This window comes from Solanum pennellii, chromosome 2, assembly GCF_001406875.1.
Source record: "Solanum pennellii chromosome 2, SPENNV200".
Taxonomy (NCBI): Eukaryota; Viridiplantae; Streptophyta; class Magnoliopsida; order Solanales; family Solanaceae; genus Solanum; species Solanum pennellii.
Genome location: NC_028638.1, coordinates 50,931,844 through 50,951,894, shown reverse-complemented (window position 1 = coordinate 50,951,894; position 20,051 = coordinate 50,931,844). Strand labels below are relative to the sequence as shown.

The window sequence follows — 20,051 nt, the reverse complement described above, 5'->3', positions numbered from 1 at the left end:
TTTAATTTTTTAAAAAGCTTTTTCATCTTAAAAATTTGTTGATACGTATGAATGAAGGTTGATTTTTTAGTATTAATTTTGTCCAATTAGTTCGAGAAGGATACATCTTCAACTTCTAAAATGATTGTGGAAAAAACCCTCAAATAAGGGGTATTGTTATGTATCATCATTCATTTATTTTTTGATACATAAAACTCCAATTTTGTTAGTTATTTGATGTTATATATATATATATATATATTTGCTTAGTTGTTCACAACGTATCAAAGTTATAAATGCAAGATAATCTATTGAATTATGTATCAGTCCCAACATATCATATACATGATTCAAAAATATAATGTTTAGTTTTTCTCAATGTTTTCATGTACCTGATACACATATTGTTCTCAATGTATCAAAAATTTAATTTGAAGTTTCTTTTTCTTTTGAAGCTAATAAAAAGAATCTTATGTATCAAATGCTATACATCAACACCGTTTATGTAGGGTTCGAAAGTGATTAGGGCATCATGTGAAAGTTTACAATTGCAATCAAGACGGTGATTGATTAGATGACAAATAAAGCTATACTTAAACATAATATTATTAATATGCTTTGACCAAACGACCTACATATGATAACCACTAATATGAAAAAAAAAACATAAACATGTTTGGGAGAAAATCTTTCCATAAACAAAACTCTGTAAACAACAACATTGTGGATGCTATTGTTATGTTATGAGAATATGAATCTTCAATTTTATAGATCTTCAAACATTTCCTACAAGAAAAGATTGAAACAAATATGGAGAAAAATTATATTTTTCTTTCGAAAAAAGTTAAAGCATTTATGGTAATACTTTGATTTTTCTTTAAAAGAAAAATAAATTTCAAATAAGGTAAGAAAATTCGAACAAAATCCTATCAATTGTATGAATTTGTTAGTTTGATTTATAAATCAACACTATCTTATATATCACTCACAAATAAGCAAACGATATTACTTCACAAACATACTAGGATAGATAAATGGTAATATATCATGCCCACTTTATTATTAAGAAATTCTACATCCAAATTAAATGATACATTGTGATTATTATTACCACATGTGTCTGATAAAATATGTATCACACATATCTTATACACTAAAATGATCTTTGATACATTCATATAAATTATTGCTATATACTTACTTTTTTGCAATTATACATTCATATAAACTAACACTACATGAATATGATATTTAATACTAAACAATAATGTATTGATAAAAAACTAAACACTTTACGGGCAATTTCTCTAATGTATTCGGTAGGCTAATTTGAAATTCACAAAAGAAATATTTTGTCAAATAATAATTTAATCACTTCTGTATTGTTCATCTTATTTTCTCCGAATGTATCAACTCAAATTTGTCCAATTTAAATTGAAATTGAAAGAATTTTGAAATATTTGAGATTCCATCAATGTACTTGAAATATATATATATATATATATGTATATATATAGAGAGAGATTGAATTGCTAAAATGCATTTTTCTGCTAATTTAAATTTACATTAATACTAAAATATTTATTTCCTTTTATTATAAAATATTTACTTTTTTTTCTCCAATACTAGATTGTCAGACTATTTATTTAGTTTGACTTCTTTTTTATATTTTGCCCAAAAAAAAGTCCAACTTACATAAATAAGAAGTCAAGCTAATTAAGTAGTCTGAAATGTAGTATTTGAGAAAAAAGCAAATATTGTTGAATAAAAGAAAAATAAATGTTTTAGCATTAATCTAAATTTAAAATTAGAAGATTTTAGCAATTCAATCTTTCTCTCTCTATATATTTAAGTAAACTGGTTTATCACAGTTTTCTAAGTTGGGTTTCAAAATGAGAACTTCTGTTAATCCAGCTTCAGTTTTTCTGTTCATTTTCTGTAGTACTGTTTGTGTTTATGGGGCAATTGGTTCTAATGGATACCTAAAGTACAATACTGGGGGTAACATTGTTGAAAGCAAACTGAATGTTCATTTGGTTCCTCATTCACACGATGATGTTGGCTGGTTAAAGACTGTTGATCAGTACTATGTTGGATCAAATAATAGCATTCAGGTCAAATTTACATCTTATATTCAAATTGGAAATTATGTTTTAGCTGTTGTTAGTAAAATATGATTGATGATGCATTGCAGGGTGCCTGTGTTGAAAATGTACTGGACTCTGTTGTTATGTCGTTGCGTCGTGATCGGAATAGGAAATTTGTCTTTGCTGAAATGGTAAAGCTGTTTTTTTTTCCCTTCTTAATTTTGTGTGCATACAACTTATTTGGTATTGAGGCGAAGTGGTTATAAGGAACAAAAGATGCACAATTCATTAGGCATGTTTCTGTTGATCCTTCTGTAGGCATTTTTCCATCGGTGGTGGATTAGGCAAAGCCCGGAAATTCAAGCAGAAGTGAAAAATCTTGTAGCTTCTGGCCAGCTGGAATTCGTGTATGTTAGCTTTCTTGCAACGAACTTTTATTTATTTATTTTTCGGGTGAATTTTTATGAAAAAGAGAATTCTGGAACAGAAATGGTGGTTGGTGTATGCACGATGAAGCGACTACCCATTATATAGATATGATTGATCAGACAACATTAGGCCATCAACTGATAAAGAATGAATTCAATATCACTCCTCGTGCAGGATGGCAGATCGATCCATTTGGGCACTCTGCCGTGCAAGCTTATCTTCTTGGCGTAGAGGTATGTAAGCTGAGCGTTCATAAGTTGTGGTTTAGAGTGTATTATATATAACTTAAATTTTTATTGACATAAATTATTTTGAAGTTTATCATCCTGATCTGACTCGAAATATTGATACTTCTTTCACTTCTCCCGGATAACTTTCACAGGTAGCATTTGATTCTCTTCACTTTGCGCGCATTGATTATCAAGACAGAGCAAAACGTAAGGAGGATAAAGCTCTTGAGGTTATATGGCGTGGTTCGAGAACATTTGGTTCTTCCTCCCAGGTTGATGAAGCATTCTTAAGCTTTGTGCATTTATTTTATATCATTGCTCACTTGTGGTTAACACTGTTTGTGGTTCCTTTGCAGATATTTACCAACGCATTTCCTGTACATTATAGTCCACCACATGGTTTTCATTTCGAAGTGGATGATGCTGATGATTTTGTTCCAGTCCAGGTACTGGCAGAAATAAAAGATTAGTCTCTCTATGGTTTGTTTTAGTATATCAAAGGAGGACAAATTTCTGATATATTTGGTATATGAATTGCAGGATGATCCTCTTATCTTTGACGTAAATGTCGATATACGGGTTAATGACTTCATCAATGCTGCAATTACACAAGTACCCTGATTACAGTTCTTTTCAGTTATTCATAATCATCAATTTTCGTAGAACTGTAGCTAGAAATAGATCTACATGTAAATGCAATGAATGAAAAGCTGAATATTGTGATGTGTAGGCAAACGTGACACGTACGAATCACGTCATGTGGACCATGGGAGATGACTTCCAATACCAATATGCTGAATCTTGGTTCAAGGAAATGGATAAATTAATTCACTATGTCAACAAGGTAAATACTTTAGGCTCTGCAGAAATTTAATTAAATCATCGATAAAAATCTTGAACACGTTTCTTCAACTGTCTGAGTGGTTGCTTCAATATATCTTTCTCGTAAGTTCTATTTTTCAAGAAAATGTAATAACAAGACTCTTAGCCTGTTTTGGTGTTGTCCAGTACATTTATCAGCTAGCTCAAAAACTTCATGAGCGAATCCTAATGGAGAACCAATAGCTCTCTTTGTTCCAGTCCAGTTTAAACATTTGCAAAATCATAGAGACTAACTTGCTTTCATTTTCTTTTGACAGGACGGTCGAGTGAATGCATTGTACTCTACTCCATCAATTTATGTAGATGCAAAACATGCAACCAATGAATCTTGGCCTCTAAAAACTGATGATTACTTTCCGTGAGCACTTGCTTGATATTCTATACCTCCTGGTTTATCTTGAATATTTTATGGAGTTTATCTAACATCTCTAACTAATTTCAGATATGCAGATGGTGAAAATTCTTATTGGACTGGTTTCTTTACCAGTCGACCAGCTTTAAAGCGATATATTCGTATGCTAAGTGGATATTATCTGGTGAGCCTGCTTAGCTTCTTTCTTCTGGCTCCATGATTCCATATTACAAAATCAAGTCAAAAGGAACCTGAATGTAGTAAAGAAAATTGTGTAACTGTGATCTCCATTTTGATAACCTAGTTTCTGTTACCGGTCTCTATGAGTAGCTTGATAAGATATCCTTACAGTTGGAATCTGACCATCTGATCTAATACTTTAAGCTATTAGAGAGAGCACACTTTTATTTACATACTCTATCATATTATGTCTCAACACAATCCTCACATGTTGGCTTAAGTTTTTTATTGACCTCGATCTTGCTCTGGTATCATGTTGGAATGTGCAACTAATCTCATCTAAAAGTTTAAACTGTAAAAGTGTGTTTACTTTTTAAGTGGTTATTGTGTTATTTGTCAACATTTATTATGGTTGTACCTCAATGTACACGGTGATTGGTAAATTGTTCTTAATCTTGCTAACAATTGGAGTTTCTGTTGTCGTTACTTCACTTAATCTAGGATAAGGTCATGCGAAATGATGTTAAATGGGTTCAACTAAACCCAACGTTTTGCACATGGAGCATAGATATCTATGTAGAAACTACTAAAATTTTATCATATACTTAAATTTGAGTCCATATTTGCCAAAGCATAATGGGTTCAGTAGTGAGAATATAGGTTGAATGCATCAAATTTAACCTTGGATTATCCTTTGACAGGCGGCTCGCCAACTTGAATTCTTAACTGGGAGGAAATCAAATGGCTTCAACACGTTTAGCTTGGGAGATGCACTGGGAGTTACACAACACCATGATGCTGTGACTGGTACTGCTAAACAACATACAACAGATGACTATGCAAAACGCTTGGCTATTGGAGCTTCTGAAGTGGGCTCCTATTCTTAATTTGGACTTGATCTCTTCTGCCTGAACTTTAGTTTTTACGCTTTTGTTTAGGATGATCTAATGTTTATAGTTCTTCTGATTTTCAGTCTGAAGTTGTGGTGAATTCTGCTTTATCATGCCTGGTTAATTCCAAATCAGGTCCATGTTCTACCACTTCATCATTATTCAACCAGGTGAATTTTCGGTTACTTGGGTTTCCCTTCAGTTCTTCAAGCTTAAAAACTAATTGTTAATAAGATCCTTAACATTTAGAACATTCAAATGTAGATAAAAGTTACTATTGAAGTTTCAAAAGTTCCGGTTGTATAGTTTTTTCTTTCCAAATGATATGCTTAGGGGAAGTAGTAATTTGGCGAGAAGTCTTAAATAACCACTAGTTATTTGACATGTCCTTTTTTTCTAATTTTTTACATGTCTTGAACAGTGTCAACTGCTCAATATAAGTTATTGTCCACCAACTGAAGAAGATATCGCTGAGGGGAAGAATTTGGTAAATCCTTCTATATATTAAGATGCTTCATACCTTATCAATATGCTGGCAAAAATGTTTTTACACCAATACTCCCACTTTCAGGTTGTTGTGGCATACAATCCTCTTGGATGGAATCGAACTGATATCATCAAGATCCCGGTGAATGAATAATCTTTTCTGTTTTTTCTTTCCGTTGCTCATTTTATCATTAGACCAGTCGCCAGCTGATTTCATTTAATATGTCAGTACCATATAATTCAGACAATTATATAACTGATCTATTTTCCTAATTCTCTTTCTTTCTCTTATGCTTTTTTGGAATGGCTTATTCACTGTTGATGGTTATCTAATTGTATTTGCTTTAACAGGTCAACGATGCTGATCTTATTGTAAAAGATTCCATGGGAAATCTAATTGAGGCTCAATTTATAGAGTTGGATAATATTACCAGCAACTTACGAAAGTTGTATGTTAAGGCATATCTTGGAATATCACCCAAACAAACTCCCAATTATTGGCTCTTCTTTCGAGTGTCTGTGTCACCTCTTGGCTGGAATACTTATTTTATTTCTAAAGCTTCACAGGAGGGTATACAAAATGTTCTATCTCTCTATGTCTCTTTTTCATCACTAATATGCTCATAGATGACTAAAATATAAGAAGGCATAGCCTGTTTTCGAAAAGTAAAATGATAAATCCATCCTTCATGTGTTTCAATGTCTGCTGAAATATACAGGGAGCTCTGCGGGCTATGTCACAAAGATGGACATTCCACAGAACGAGACTGTTGAAATTGGACCAGGGAACTTAAAGGCGTCCTTTTCCTCAAGTACTGGTCAACTTAAACGTCTATATAATTCTATAACAGGAGTAAGTTCTTAATTATGTCAGTATCTCAACCTGGAAGCATATTGAATGCATCCTTGCCATTTTTTTTCTTGCTGAGTTAAGACTTGTAAAGCATACTAGTTATTTACCTAGACGCGGTCTAACGGTCATTGTCAACAGGTTATACTCTATTTCATGCTATCAAATGCATTATATTCTCTTTTTTCTTCATACAAGTCTCAGCTCTCCTCCCCCGGTTTATTAGGGTCGGGATGATTACATCTGCTGAAATATATCTAAAACAAAGAGTAGAATGAGAACTTTGACCCAATTGCTTAGGAATGAAGATAAGGGTGGGTTTATAAGTAAAGGCTGGCGTTTTGTTTGATTGTCATCTACTAAATTACATTACAGGAACTTTTAGTAACAAAAAAAAAGATCTTCCATTCTATTTCTGTGCATAGCTGCGACAGACATGCTTGATGATGGTTATAGTACACAAAATAATTCATATTACCCCGTATTTATCTAGTTGATCTTTGTCTTTCTTTTCTATGTCGAGGGCCGTCTCATCCTTCTAACTAACAAATGACTATTATTAGGTTGATATACCTGTACAACAAAGCTATCTTTGGTATTCCTCGAGTTCGGACTTGGATCAGGTACTTGCTGATGTTCTTGTGGGTATAATTAAATGTTGGAGAGCATTACTAAAGGAGACACAGTAAGTTAGGATGTTAATTGTATTATCCATTGCAGGATTCTGGTGCCTACATTTTCAGACCCGATGGATCACCCCCAGTCATAGTTGCGAGATCAGTGAGTAGTCTTTCTCCCTTTTTTTCCTGTTATTTAACAAGTAAAACTGATTACAGCAATTTTGGTCCTACATCTTTTCCGAAATAAATCAATTAGTTATTTCAGTGAAGTTTTGATTTGCATCTCTCACACAGTATCTAGTTTTCTTCATAGCAGAATAATTTCCTTTTTGCTAGCAGGTTCCAATAAAGGTAATGCGTGGACCCCTGGTCGATGAAATCCACCAGCAATTCAACTCATGGATATCTCAGGTGTGGTGCATGATTCCTTGATTAACTCAATTTTAGTCAGCATCATTTTGATCTTTTCCAATTTATTCTGTTATAAACTGTATGATTGATTCTATTATGTCTTGATATGTCAATGTTTCAGGTAATTAGGATTTACAAAGACAAAGAACACGCTGAACTCGAATTCACTGTAAGTCAACTCTGCCGAATGTCATTTCACATTGAAGGGTAGTTATGAACTGTATATCTCACATACCTCTTCACTTGAAGATTGGTCCTATACCGACAGAAGATAGTGTTGGAAAAGAGGTCATTACCAAAATGACAGCAAATATGGCCACTGATAAAGTGTTCTACACTGACTCTAATGGGAGGGACTTTCTTAAAAGAGTAAGCTTAACTTTTCGTTCCTCTTTAAGTACATTTAAGCTGTATAAAACCTAAGGAGACAGTTTTTCATTAATATAGTCTCTTTGTTCTGTGTGCATATATACTCTCTCTCCCTTTTTAGTTCATGTTTATTGTCTCAACATTTTGACTTTCATTACCTTGTACTATGGCAACGTGCTGAGAGCTTTTGTCAATGTCCGTTTTAATTCCTTGAAGTGTTTTTCTACAAATTGAAACAAATGTCATTGAGTTGTATCACCATCTATTCAATTTGAACTAGATAATTCTTGATGTTGGTTTTCTCGCTGAACATGCTTTTTCTGTCTGCTATATTGGCTCAATGTGCTTGTTGATGGAACAAAAATGTTATTATAAACATCCTTTACATTAGCAATTTATGAACAAGGAAAATAGTCATCAGGGATTTCAATATACTGGGCTTCATATTTTATTCACTTTATCTCAATTTTCTTTTTGTTTTTGAGCTAATTTGAGTGATAATTTGTTGCTCATCAGGTTAGAGATTACAGAGCTGATTGGGACCTCCAAGTTACTCAACCTGTTGCTGGGAACTATTATCCAGTTACTTTCCCAACAGACTTTCTTGAATTGAAATTGCACTTTTATGATTGAGCTCACGTATTGATACTTTCTTTATTCTCAGATAAATCTTGGAATGTACATAACAGATAACAAATCAGAATTGTCTGTTTTGGTGGATCGTGCAACAGGTGGAGCCAGCATAAAGGATGGAGAAATAGAACTCATGTTGCACAGGTTAAAATCTTTGAACTTTTTTCTTTAGTTTGTTTATAAATATATCATGCTTAATATAATTGTTGGACTTCCAAATGTTATGGATTTCAAATTATACCAGGCGCTTGATCAATGATGATGGTAGAGGAGTGGGTGAAGCCCTTGATGAGCCTGTATGTGTAGGGAGTACATGTGAGGGACTCACGGTACGTTTGATATGGCATTCCAAAGCAGGGCTAGGCTGCAATAAGATTTCAACCATAACTTAGCTGCTCATTAGGAAAATGTACTTCAGAAATACAAAATTTAGCATCCTCTGATTAGTATGCTTCTTTTGAACTTACCTGTTCTCATATCCCTTGGTCAGGTTCGAGGGAATTACTATCTGGGAATTCATAAAAACACTGATGGTTCACGTTGGCGCAGAACAACTGGCCAAGAAATTTATTCACCTCTTATTTTAGCTTTTGCACATGAGGTAATTTCAACAATCTACATATTATGAAGAGGACCAAATTCGGCAGGCCCTACACACCTTATGATATTCCTTAATCTTAAATGATCAATATTTTTGCTTGATATCGGGAAATTGCACAATTTGATCTTGCAGAATCAGGAACAATGGAAAGCTTTGCATATGACCAAAGCCACCATCATGAATCCCAATTATAGTTTACCTCCTAATGTTGCACTGATTACTCTCCAGGTTATTATTGTATAGAGCGTGCAGTGATTAGAATGATCCTTTTCCTTTGATGAAATAATGAAGTCATTTCTGTTTTTATCTTCCAGGAGTTGGATAATGGAGGTGTACTTATCCGTTTGGCTCATCTATACGAGGTAAAATAAACTAGAAATCTTCTCTCATTTGCTTGTCTCAGCCTCACTTCACCAAGAAACAGCGGCTTTACTTCAGAAAAATCATTAACTTCTTACATTTACTTGAATTCTGAAACAAAAAATATAAAATTGAGAGTGTGACACATGACATCATTATATGTTGGACCAATGTTTTGTGCCTTTTTGTTAACTGATATCACTACTGATCATTGTAATTTATGTGTTGTGGATGTGGATAGGCTGGGGAAGACGCTGATTATTCGAAAATAACCAAAGTTCAACTGAAGGAAATGTTTGCTGGAAAAAGGGTAATGCAGCTTTATAATGTTGAGAACTACTTCTCTCTGTCTGTGTTGATTAACTAATGCATATTAAGATACTAACCCGGACAGTCTACTGATATTGTTAGAGGGCATTGACACATATTTACATTGTATATTCAGATAAAGGCAATCAAGGAAACAAGCTTATCGGCAAATCAAGGCAAGAATGAGATGAAGAAGATGAACTGGCATATAGAACATGACAGTGGCCGTGAGTCTGCACCAATTAGAGGAGGTCCGTTAGACATGTCTAGTCTTGTAGTCGAGCTTGGTCCCATGGAGATACGGACTTTCATTGTTAATTTTTGAAAACAATTTTTTCTTACTTTCTACCCAATAAAGTCAAAATAACTGGTTCATAGAGTCCATTAATAGAGGAGAATATTTTTTTCATAAATATGATGTATGCCAAAGAAAGCAAATGGATTATGTATATTCTGGAACATAAATGGAGGAGAACGTCTTTTTCAGCTCCGGCCACCGATTGTACCAATCTGCCATAAAAGATGATCAAAATGGATCACAATGGTGGACCTTTATTTTCTCTGTATCTGTTCTATAGCATTCTCTTCAGTCAACAATAACTTTATTCTTTACTAAGAAATATCCCATTGTTTTGCCTAAAAAGACAATGAGTGCTAAAATGGAAGGAAAAAAATTCCATTTTTTCTAAAAAAGTAAATAACGCGGAGGACATGAATTAGGATAGAATGTTTGTCCCATTTATGTTTCTTATTTGTCGTTCCAAATGGACTTGGCGGGAAAGATTCCAGACAGTTATAGCAGTTATTCATCCAAACAAATTTTCCACGTGTCTCGCTATCTTCGCCTCTTATTCCTAAAAAAAAGAAAAAAAAACAATCTTGTTTTTTCTTCTTCCTCCATCCTGAATAGTTTTTTCTAAGCTTTTCAATGGCTTCTCAGAACCCTAATCTCAAAAAAGCCCCATTGTACCCACGTGTCATTCACAATGATCCAGATCTCCAAACAAGCTCTTCTTCTCGTCCCAATTTGTATCCAACCCTAAACGAAACTGACCTCGCCGAGAATCTCTTCCCTGAAAATTACCATATTATCCCTTCTGCTCCATCTCCCCCTCCTGAGTCCCATGAGGAAACCCTTCTCGTTATCCCCGGTGTACTCATCCATTTGATCGATAAAAATTATTCTGTTGAGCTAGCTGAGGGGGATTTGTCTCTGTATCGTCTCCTGCAAGATAAGAATACGGTTGCTATCCTTGCTAATGTGGGAGATGATATTCAATGGCCGATAACTAAGGACCTGACTGCGGTGAAATTGGATGATTCACATTATTTCTTCTCATTTCAAGCTCTGAAAGAGGATGAATCGGATTGCACTACTGATGACGACAAAGAAAAGGGTAAAAAAAAGAAAAAGAAAAAGAAAGATAAGGGACCGACGGATGATTCGTTGAATTATGGTTTGACGATTGCTTCAAAGGGTCAGGAGGCATTGTTGAAGGAGCTGGATGATATTTTGAAAAGTTACAGCACCTTTTCTGTTCAGAAAGTGGACGAAAATGCCGCATTGGCAATGGGAGGAACTGTGGCAAGGGAATTGTCTCCAGATGACTTGAAATCGGAGAAGAAGAAGGAGGTGTTAGAAGAACGATGTGCTCAATATTGGACCACGTTAGCACCCAATGTGGAGGAGTATAGTGGAGCAGCTGCAAAATTAGTTGCTCAAGGATCAGGGCAGCTGATTAAGGGGATTTTGTGGTGTGGAGATGTGTCAGCAGAACGATTGATGCGCGGAAATGAGGTTTTAAAGCAAAGGATGGCTACAGGGACGAAGGCCGAGATTAGTCCTGAGACATTGAAGAGGATCCAAAGGTATTATGACCTTCTAATGTTGATGGTATTTCTTGCTTCATCTCATCTAGACTATGTTGACTCTTAAATTAGGATTAACCTTTTCTATGTTTGTGGCTTCTTAATTTTCTGCAAGGTAATTGTAATTTATACCAAATCTCCTTGAATTTTAATGATAGACAAAGTAGTTAGAACACAAAAGAAAATCTTCTCCTTGTTTATTCACATAGTTCTTACCTACTGTTCTGTACACGTTTCAAGTTATGATACAAGAGAAATCCAGAATTTAAGTGCCATGATATCTAGCTTTCATTTGAGCTAGCTGTTGCTGGTGTGCATTTACATTGAATATGTTATCAGGGATATACACATATGACTAGCTGTAAATCATGTAAAGAGAAGAATCAACTTTCTACTCAAAATTATGCGCTGTGTTTAATTTTCAGGGTTAAAACAGTAACAAAGATGACTGAGAAAGTAGCTTTAGGAGTCCTTTCGGGAGTTCTCTCGGTTTCAGGATTCTTCACTAGTTCAGTAGTAAATTCCGTAGCAGGAAAAAGGTTCTTCAAGATGCTGCCAGGAGAGATGGTCCTTGCTACTCTGGATGGATTTTGTAAGTCAAACAGCTTCCTTTGTTTTCTGACTTCGTTTGTAGCCTTCCGGAGTCTATATGTTTTCCATTTAGTAGTTATTTTTTCTTCTAAGAGTCAGATTTAGGACCAAAAGAATTATTTCACATTCACAGACACCTGTATCAGATTAAGTTTGTTAGATAAAAGAATTTTTGTGTGCTTTGCACAGTGCATTCGGCATTTGTATTTACAAGAGTATGTTGTCAACGTATATGATTTGTCTTTCAACAGGAGCCTGATATTTGTCTTAATTTGTTATAGGCAAAATATGTGATGCTGTTGAAGTTGCTGGAAAGAATGTTATGTCAACATCATCCACCGTGACAACTGAACTTGTTTCACAGAAGTAAAGCTCAGTTTGATGAACTCTCCTGGCTATATCCTTATTTATGAACTCTAGTCTTACCATAGAAATACATTTAAACTGCTGTCATCTCGAGAAAATTAACTCAACTAATTGAACACACACTATGTTAGTTAAGCAATACGATAAGAGGAATGCATGCTGCTTAATCTTTTGTAATTAACTTAGACGAAGTAAAATTTTGGGTTTTTTGTAGGTATGGAGAAGAGGCAGCAAAAGTGGCAAGCGAAGGGCTTGATGCAGCAGGGCATGCTGTTGGGACTGCCTGGACTGTGTTTAAGATCAGAAAGGCTCTTAACCCCAAAAGTTCCTTTAATCGCGCCACCCAACTTAAGTCTAGTGCTAAAGCTGCTACTATGAAGAAGGCCAAGAGCACAAAGTACTGACCTTTCTTGTGTTTTCACTGGTGGAGCTTTTAATTGAAGCCCTCTTTTAGATATTTTCAATATTTTTGTACATGTTATAATAATACATAGAGGATAAGGATTTTAGTCTTTGCAGTAAATTAAATTTCCCACATCAGCCCCACCTCATGAATTTCTACTTTTTCACCCTCTTAGCAATCTGTGTTATCTTTAAAAAAGAATAGACACCAGGAAAACAATTCTTGCTTAGATATAGTTGATCATTGACAAGACACATGTTATCCATAATTGAATGTATATTTAGTTGTAATCATGGATATAATGATAGAGATTCTCTCTGTTTTTATTCCTTCCGTACAATTATGTTACTTCGCGATCCTGCTGTTATTCAGATTTATCCTGTGACACCTAAAAATAAGAAGTCCCACATCAGCAAAAACACAAAAGAAATGGTTGGTTGGGTATGTAACCTTAGCAACTAGTGACATGTTTTAAAGTTGTGCAGGCCAAGAGCGGATAGACTGGGTCATTACATATCACCCGAGGGAAATATTATTGTTCTGAAAGCAGGATACATACATTCATATGATGGTGACAGAATATTAATAGCATTTTACCTTTTAGTAAGAATATATTAACAAGTGGTATGGGAAGTGACATTAATTCATACCTAATTTCTAGCTGTCCAGTTTTATGCTGTACAGTAATCTGCTATGCCTAACCGAGCATTTAGTAGTATAACAAAACTACAACTTGATATTATATTGACAAGTTGTTATTTGATTGATTTTCTTATTGATCACCATGATTATCCATATCATGGGCCGGCTTAGGATTAAGCATTTGAATATTTTTGCACCATCGCATAATGTTAAAACTACTTTACTGCGTTCAATCTCGAATTTAATTAGAATATTAACTTTATTGTGATTTTGGATGATTTGTGGCTATCTAATGCCCTATCTTGCTCAAAGTAAGATTACTTTTTATTAAAATAAGAATATACAAACACAAACTATACTTGTCCCTTAGCGTCTGTTCGTTATTAGCTTATCTGGCTATCACAATATACGTGGTTTAGACTTTAGAGTCCGTATATTATGTCACAAATCACTCTCCTTTAATTTAAAAATGTTTCTCCTGATCAATTCGGTAAACATCGTTTTATGTATTATCATTAGAAACTTCTTACTTGACATGTGGGTACGATAATTAATAATATGAAATTTCATGCTTAGTGCCCCCATTTGATGTTATTTAATGGATTAAATCATGTCCATTAACTATTATGTCCAACAATAGTTGTCTACTATTGATTTCGCACGCTTCTTAAAAAATTATAAATAAATATATAATTTTACTACATAACTGATAACCCTTTGAATATAATAAATACATTATCTTGAAAAATATAATACGAAAATGACTATATAATAAAAATAAATTGAAAACTAAATATAAAATTATTCATTAATTTCATAAGTGGACAAATATTGTTGTACAATGTTATCTTTAGGTCCCATATGACGAAAACCATGTAATATTGTGTAGGTTATTGGAAACATGGCACTATTTGATTATCTACTGAGGAAGCCAATGCGGTTAAACGTGTAAATTTGATCAGCAAATTCGGTCCTTGTCTCCGCTCTCTTCTTGTCAAAAATATTGGTGTGTTTGGTATGATATTAAATATTCTTGGAAATGCTTTAATGTATTTTCTTTATTTAATAAGGGAAAAGAGCTTATATATACCTTAATTTTATCATCTAGATCTGATATAACAATTATATCCTTCGTTATATTTTATCCTTCTCACATTTTTTTTACTTCTTTTAATTCAATATCAATAAGCTAAGGGTGTATATGATGCTCATGGCAGAGAGCAGATCAATAGGGACAAATAACATAAAAAGATTTTATTGATATGCTTTAGGATAACAAGCTTCTCAAGAGAAATGAACATATGCATGATATTTTAAGTGATCATCCCATATTAATTAGAATGAGAGAGAACTTTATAAAGCATAACACAAGTTAACATGACATGCATATTTTGAGCTTGATGATAATATAGTCTAAACGACAAATATATGAGGTATGTTATGACAAACAAACAATACATAGTTATCAAACAGAAAATCTTAAAACATTATTTCAAGATTTTTTTTCTCTTTTAGAATCAAGTATCAATCTTTATGAGATATTTTTAAACTCTGGCAACCAAACACTAGATATATATATTCTCCAAAAACTCTTGTCCTTTTTCCTACAAAAAAAAAAAAATGACTCCCCATTGTAGCAAACAGAAGCACTGGTAAGTAATAGATAAGCAGCTCTTAGTGATGAGCATTGGACATGTCCTAATAAATTTATTAGTATAATATCTTTATCGATCTCTAGTATAATGCGGATACCAACTCACTCACCAATATCAAAATGCATGGAATTTAAAGTTTTCCAACTCTTAGTACCACACTACCACTACTAGCTAAGCTCTCAAATCCCAATGGATATAAAAAGAAATTTATACTCTTTATCAAACTAGTACAACTAAAGTAACGAATCAAATACTCCAATTCATTTTTAGTGTCAAAAGATTGACATTGACGTTCTTGCCAAACTTTTCTTTTGTCCATTTTGAAGTTTTTTTTTTCAATCATCATACGCCACTGATTACTCATTCATGAGTTTGCGAGTCTAACAAATTAAAACTCAGTATTTTCTTTCAAATTATATACATGTACAATTAGTCGGAATTAGGGCGCAAAGGGTTTAATTATTTGAATTTCCTTCACTGGAAAATTAGGTATATATATTTTTTAATTACTTCTTTAGCCCCACTTCATTACACCTATTATAACTTATGATTGTTTAATTATTAAAAGTATTGCACACTTTGCTTCTTGATTATTCTTTTCTATGTACCTCCTTAAATATTTCATTAAACTGAAAAATGAGTCTCAATTAAAAGGAGATGTTTCGTTGTATATGGCAAAATTATTTAATTTAAATGTCATTAATGCACACTACAAATTCTAGCAAAGTGGGTCAATTCACCATGCGCACGTTCAATTCCCCACTTTGCCCATAATGATCATAACATTGACTACATGATTGGTTCAAAGGGGATTTTTTTTTAGAAAAAAAAGAAAGTAAAAGTGTCACTACATTACTCCCTTTTTTTTTTCTCTTTGGTAAATTAGAGCTTGTTATTACTAATTGCTAGTTGATATTATTTTTTTTCTATATAGAAGTGGATAATTTGTGCAGCCGACGATGATGGAACCTAGCACTATATGTTTATTTTGCTATAGAGTGGAAAATCAAATGAATTAAGACCACAAATTAGATCACTATTAGTGAGTGATTAATTACTGTTCTTGAGGATGAAGCGCACAAATCAAACCCAAAATTGAAAAAGCAAGAGCTAAAAGTGTATTTTATTAATTTTAGCCACCTCTTGCAATTATATTTGATGAACTTTGTTTCCATTCTTATCAGTTAACCACCCACTAATCGGACCACTATGTTAAGAAAAAATCTTTAAATTAATTTGGACTATTTTTCGTGCGACCTTTGACATTTCATGGACGCTAAAGAAAGTACCCCTAGATGTCAAATTTTTATATATAGTAGTAAGTTGTAAGTAACGTATTTCTTCGTCATTTTATTTTACGTGACTCCTATATTAAAAAGAGAAAATTATATATAATAGCAAATTAATAACCTAAAATAAATGGAGTAGCTAGGGTTTGATTTAATTGTGCTCCATAGCAAACGTTAGCAAAAAATTGTCAGGCGCCTTTCTCTCAAATATCTCGCTCGCCACTCTCCTCCAATCTCTCGCTCGCTTCCTCACTTTTTATACAAACACAAGTGTATAAAAATTGTTTCTAATTGTATAAAGCAGAGAAAATTGTATAAATACATATATTTTTGTTCCCCTCTTCCAGCTCTCGCTCGCCACCATCGCCTTTCTTACTTATACAAACGGAAGCGAAATGTATAAATTGTGTTTCTGTTTGTATAAAGCGTGAGAAAATTGTATATACACATGCACGTACATATGATTTCGTCCTATACACTTATAAATAACTATAAAAATACTCCCCTGCCCAATTTCTTTTGCCTTTATCTCTTTCTCGTTTTATACAATTTTCAAATTGTATCTAATTTCTCTCTTTCTCTTTTATACAATTCGATTCAATTGTATATTCCTTGTCAAGTCTCTTTTGTCTTTCTCTCTTTCTCATTTTATACAAATTCAAATTGTATATAATCGTTCTATACACTTATAATGATACAATTCGTTTTATACACTTTGTTTTTATACAGTTCTCTACCCAAGTGTCTTTCTCTTTCTTGTTTTATACACTTCGTTTTATACAATTTGCTTCAACTGTATATGTATAGCGAAGTATACAGTTTCTATGTTTGTTATGGAGCGCAATTATGCAAACTTTGCTATAGCATACAAATATAAATTTTTTATTTGTTATACGTGAAAGTTACCCTATTAAAAATAAGTGTTCTATATTATCTTATTTGTCAATTTTAGTAAACTACCAACTATAACTTGGAATTTCAAAACATCGTTAATAAAATTAGTTCAATAAAATATATTTTATTTATTAAATAATATATGAAGTCAACAAGAATCAAGTATTATGAAACAGATGAAATAATTAATAATAATGTTGGTTACTTGGTTTATAGGCTAACATACTCGGTCTCGGTATATAGATTAACGTGTTATGTGTTTGTTTTCAGACTTTAATTAATCACTAAAACATGTTTAGTTAAATTTGTTAACAAATGTAAATACTTAATACAGATAGATATTAATCATCTCGAAATGTATTTGAGATACGTATCGAACAAAATCTAACCGTGAATTCTCCTTCCTTTACGTATCGCGACATCATATCATACTTATGCTCTGTGAGCTTTACCTTTTCTAATTCAATTACTTATTTTTGTCCAATATCGGCAAAAGGAGTTGCACCACAACCTGAAAATAAATAAAAACTTTTGATTCATAAACTATACTTTAAAAAGGTTATAATATTTTTAATTCAACCAAACTACTTTTCTTTTTATGAAGTGGAACCTACTATGAAAGCAAAACGATAGCATAATTATTAAATTATACTAATATATAAATATCTCAATTCTTTTTAATGATGAATAAAGCATATAGTGTCAAACTGATTGTTTGGTCATACAGTTGGGATGAATTAGCGTATAGTTTAAAATATCTTTGTTCTATAACAATTAATTCCTTTTATCTCAATTTATTTAATTAAATATAAAATTTTACTTAATATAAAAATACTTTGTTAGACCTTCTTTAAAACAAATGAATTTTTAATAGAAGAATACATTTTTGTTGGCTTTTTTGTCAAATAAATAGAATTCATATAAAAAAATATGTCAAGTAAATTGAGACGAGTGAACAGAAACGCAGCCTCTTTAGCACTATGAGTGTTTTTTAAAATAAATTGAGAGATACCCTTTTTGCCTTTTGCTGGGTGTAATTCCAAAAAAAAATACACGTGTTGTGTCTCCTATATTTTGCAATCTTGCAAATATATGGCTTGTCTGCTTATTCGAATATTTGGGTTCTTGAAAATTTTGATTTATATGGTGAACTTATGACCTCTCTCTTTCAATTCTCTAATATGGAATCGTCCTTTAAATAATGCAAACTTTAAAAGGTCCTTGGCAGTGGGGGAAAAAAGTGTAAAGGGGTCGTCCTTCTCCTCATTTTGCACAAATATGGTCTTAAATTGGTCGATTTGTAGGATTGAACACTTTTTGTTATACCCTAAGACTATTTTAAGAACACTGTTTCTTTATGACGTGTCTGCAAATATATGAAGGAGAATATATATATATATATAACTTTAATCTCAAATAAATATAGTATAATTTTTTGCATAGAGCAATTCTGATAATTAATCCTTTTTTTTTTTGCATATGTGTTCTCTATTCAGATAAACAACATTACATATAATTTCTCTCCAAAATATAGTGACCTTGATTCACGATAAATATATGGAGATATTCTTTTTAAGAGTATATAGTGTTTAATTTATAGTACTAGTATAGCCTAATCTTACTTGTGATATTATTGACCCGAGTTATCAAGTTGAGTCGAGCCTAACAAAGCGTTTTTGTAGTACAAGTTAGACCAACAAGCCGAGTCATGAACTCGTTAGACTTTTTTTCTACTTATATAACTATGGTTCTAGAAAGAAAAAAAAGAGTAAAATTCATAATAAGTTTTAAATTAGCTATTATTCTCTCCGTTTTAATTTAATAATACATTCGAGCTAACCGAGGTGAGACAAATTTTGACACACCTTAGGGGAAACATAATCCAACTATTGAGCAATTGTAAATGGGGATGTTGCACGAGTTTTGTTACAAAACATAAAAACAAGAAAGAGGGAGTCCAGTTCAACACAGCAAGGCAGTGTAGACCATAAGAAATAATGTATGTACTCTAAAATCAATTATTAAGGTCTTATAAGACAACTACATTTTTGCATAGCCAATGCCAGTACAAGATTTCGATGGTGACTACTCACTTGTCACTAGTCTCAATCTATCAAGTGGTATGTTTCAGCAAAAATATACCCCCAAAAAAGAGCCTTATAATAACCAAAGACTTATCAATTTTTGAGGAATTTGTGTGACTTTTCCTTCTTTTTTTCTTCGGCGAATTTTCCCAAATAGTCACTATAATAATAAATTTAATTATATTTCATAGTTATAATTGCATATGTGCTGGTTGTATCGATCGTTTAAATTCTCTCGTTTGTATAATTCACATGTACATTTGTATAATTGAACTATTTTTGTACAAATACAAATATTAAAACTTTAAACATTACACAAATTATATTATACAAAATTACATATACAAAAATTATATAAATTCCGAACTTGAAACCTTAACCCACTTTATTATCACTAAATATTGATCGCAAGTGATAATTATCTAAAACGATAGTTAAGACAACTAAGTATATTTTAACTTTACCGTGTAATCCTTTTTATGATTGCAACAGAACCTTGTTTCTTTTTCGGGTCACATTTGTACAATTAAATCAGAAGTTACGTATGATAAAAAGTACTAGCTACTAACAGAAGAAAAGGGGAAAAGGTT

The 20,051-nt window shown here is 32.7% G+C and overlaps 2 protein-coding genes across 2 annotated transcripts; both read left to right on the top strand.

Annotated features, from left to right (window-relative positions):
- Positions 1–1,804: 1,804 nt before the first annotated feature.
- Positions 1,805–10,207, top strand: LOC107009314 (alpha-mannosidase). The gene is made up of 29 exons (XM_015208624.2): positions 1,805–2,093; positions 2,174–2,257; positions 2,385–2,473; positions 2,554–2,728; positions 2,878–2,997; positions 3,082–3,171; positions 3,266–3,337; positions 3,456–3,569; positions 3,865–3,965; positions 4,050–4,143; positions 4,841–5,008; positions 5,113–5,199; positions 5,451–5,516; positions 5,601–5,657; positions 5,867–6,086; positions 6,235–6,368; positions 6,929–6,988; positions 7,086–7,145; positions 7,325–7,396; positions 7,518–7,565; positions 7,646–7,765; positions 8,282–8,347; positions 8,430–8,542; positions 8,643–8,727; positions 8,889–8,999; positions 9,132–9,227; positions 9,314–9,361; positions 9,601–9,669; positions 9,805–10,207. Exons 1-29 carry the CDS (start codon positions 1,872–1,874, stop codon positions 9,991–9,993), a joined length of 3,030 nt encoding a protein of 1,009 aa, XP_015064110.1. The 5' UTR covers positions 1,805–1,871; the 3' UTR covers positions 9,994–10,207.
- A 232-nt stretch (positions 10,208–10,439) lies between these two features.
- On the top strand, positions 10,440–13,230 carry LOC107009315 (protein EARLY-RESPONSIVE TO DEHYDRATION 7, chloroplastic). The gene is made up of 4 exons (XM_015208625.2): positions 10,440–11,537; positions 11,963–12,129; positions 12,410–12,494; positions 12,709–13,230. The coding sequence occupies exons 1-4, from the start codon at positions 10,597–10,599 to the stop codon at positions 12,896–12,898; spliced, it is 1,383 nt and encodes a 460-aa protein (XP_015064111.1). The 5' UTR covers positions 10,440–10,596; the 3' UTR covers positions 12,899–13,230.
- Positions 13,231–20,051: the final 6,821 nt, after the last annotated feature.

What these genes read in the sequence shown, in the direction of transcription:
- LOC107009314 (XM_015208624.2), top strand. Translation starts at nt 1,872, where the DNA reads ATGAGAACTTCTGTTAATCCAGCTTCAGTTTTTCTGTTCATTTTCTGT. An exon ending in CATTTGGTTCTTCCTCCCAG is followed by an intron (nt 2,998 to 3,081) that starts GTTGATGAAGCA and finishes GTTCCTTTGCAG; the next exon opens with ATATTTACCAACGCATTTCC. An exon ending in CTGATATCATCAAGATCCCG is followed by an intron (nt 5,658 to 5,866) that starts GTGAATGAATAA and finishes TTGCTTTAACAG; the next exon opens with GTCAACGATGCTGATCTTAT.
- LOC107009315 (XM_015208625.2), top strand. Translation starts at nt 10,597, where the DNA reads ATGGCTTCTCAGAACCCTAATCTCAAAAAAGCCCCATTGTACCCACGT. An exon ending in TGCTACTCTGGATGGATTTT is followed by an intron (nt 12,130 to 12,409) that starts GTAAGTCAAACA and finishes AATTTGTTATAG; the next exon opens with GCAAAATATGTGATGCTGTT. An exon ending in ACTGAACTTGTTTCACAGAA is followed by an intron (nt 12,495 to 12,708) that starts GTAAAGCTCAGT and finishes GGTTTTTTGTAG; the next exon opens with GTATGGAGAAGAGGCAGCAA.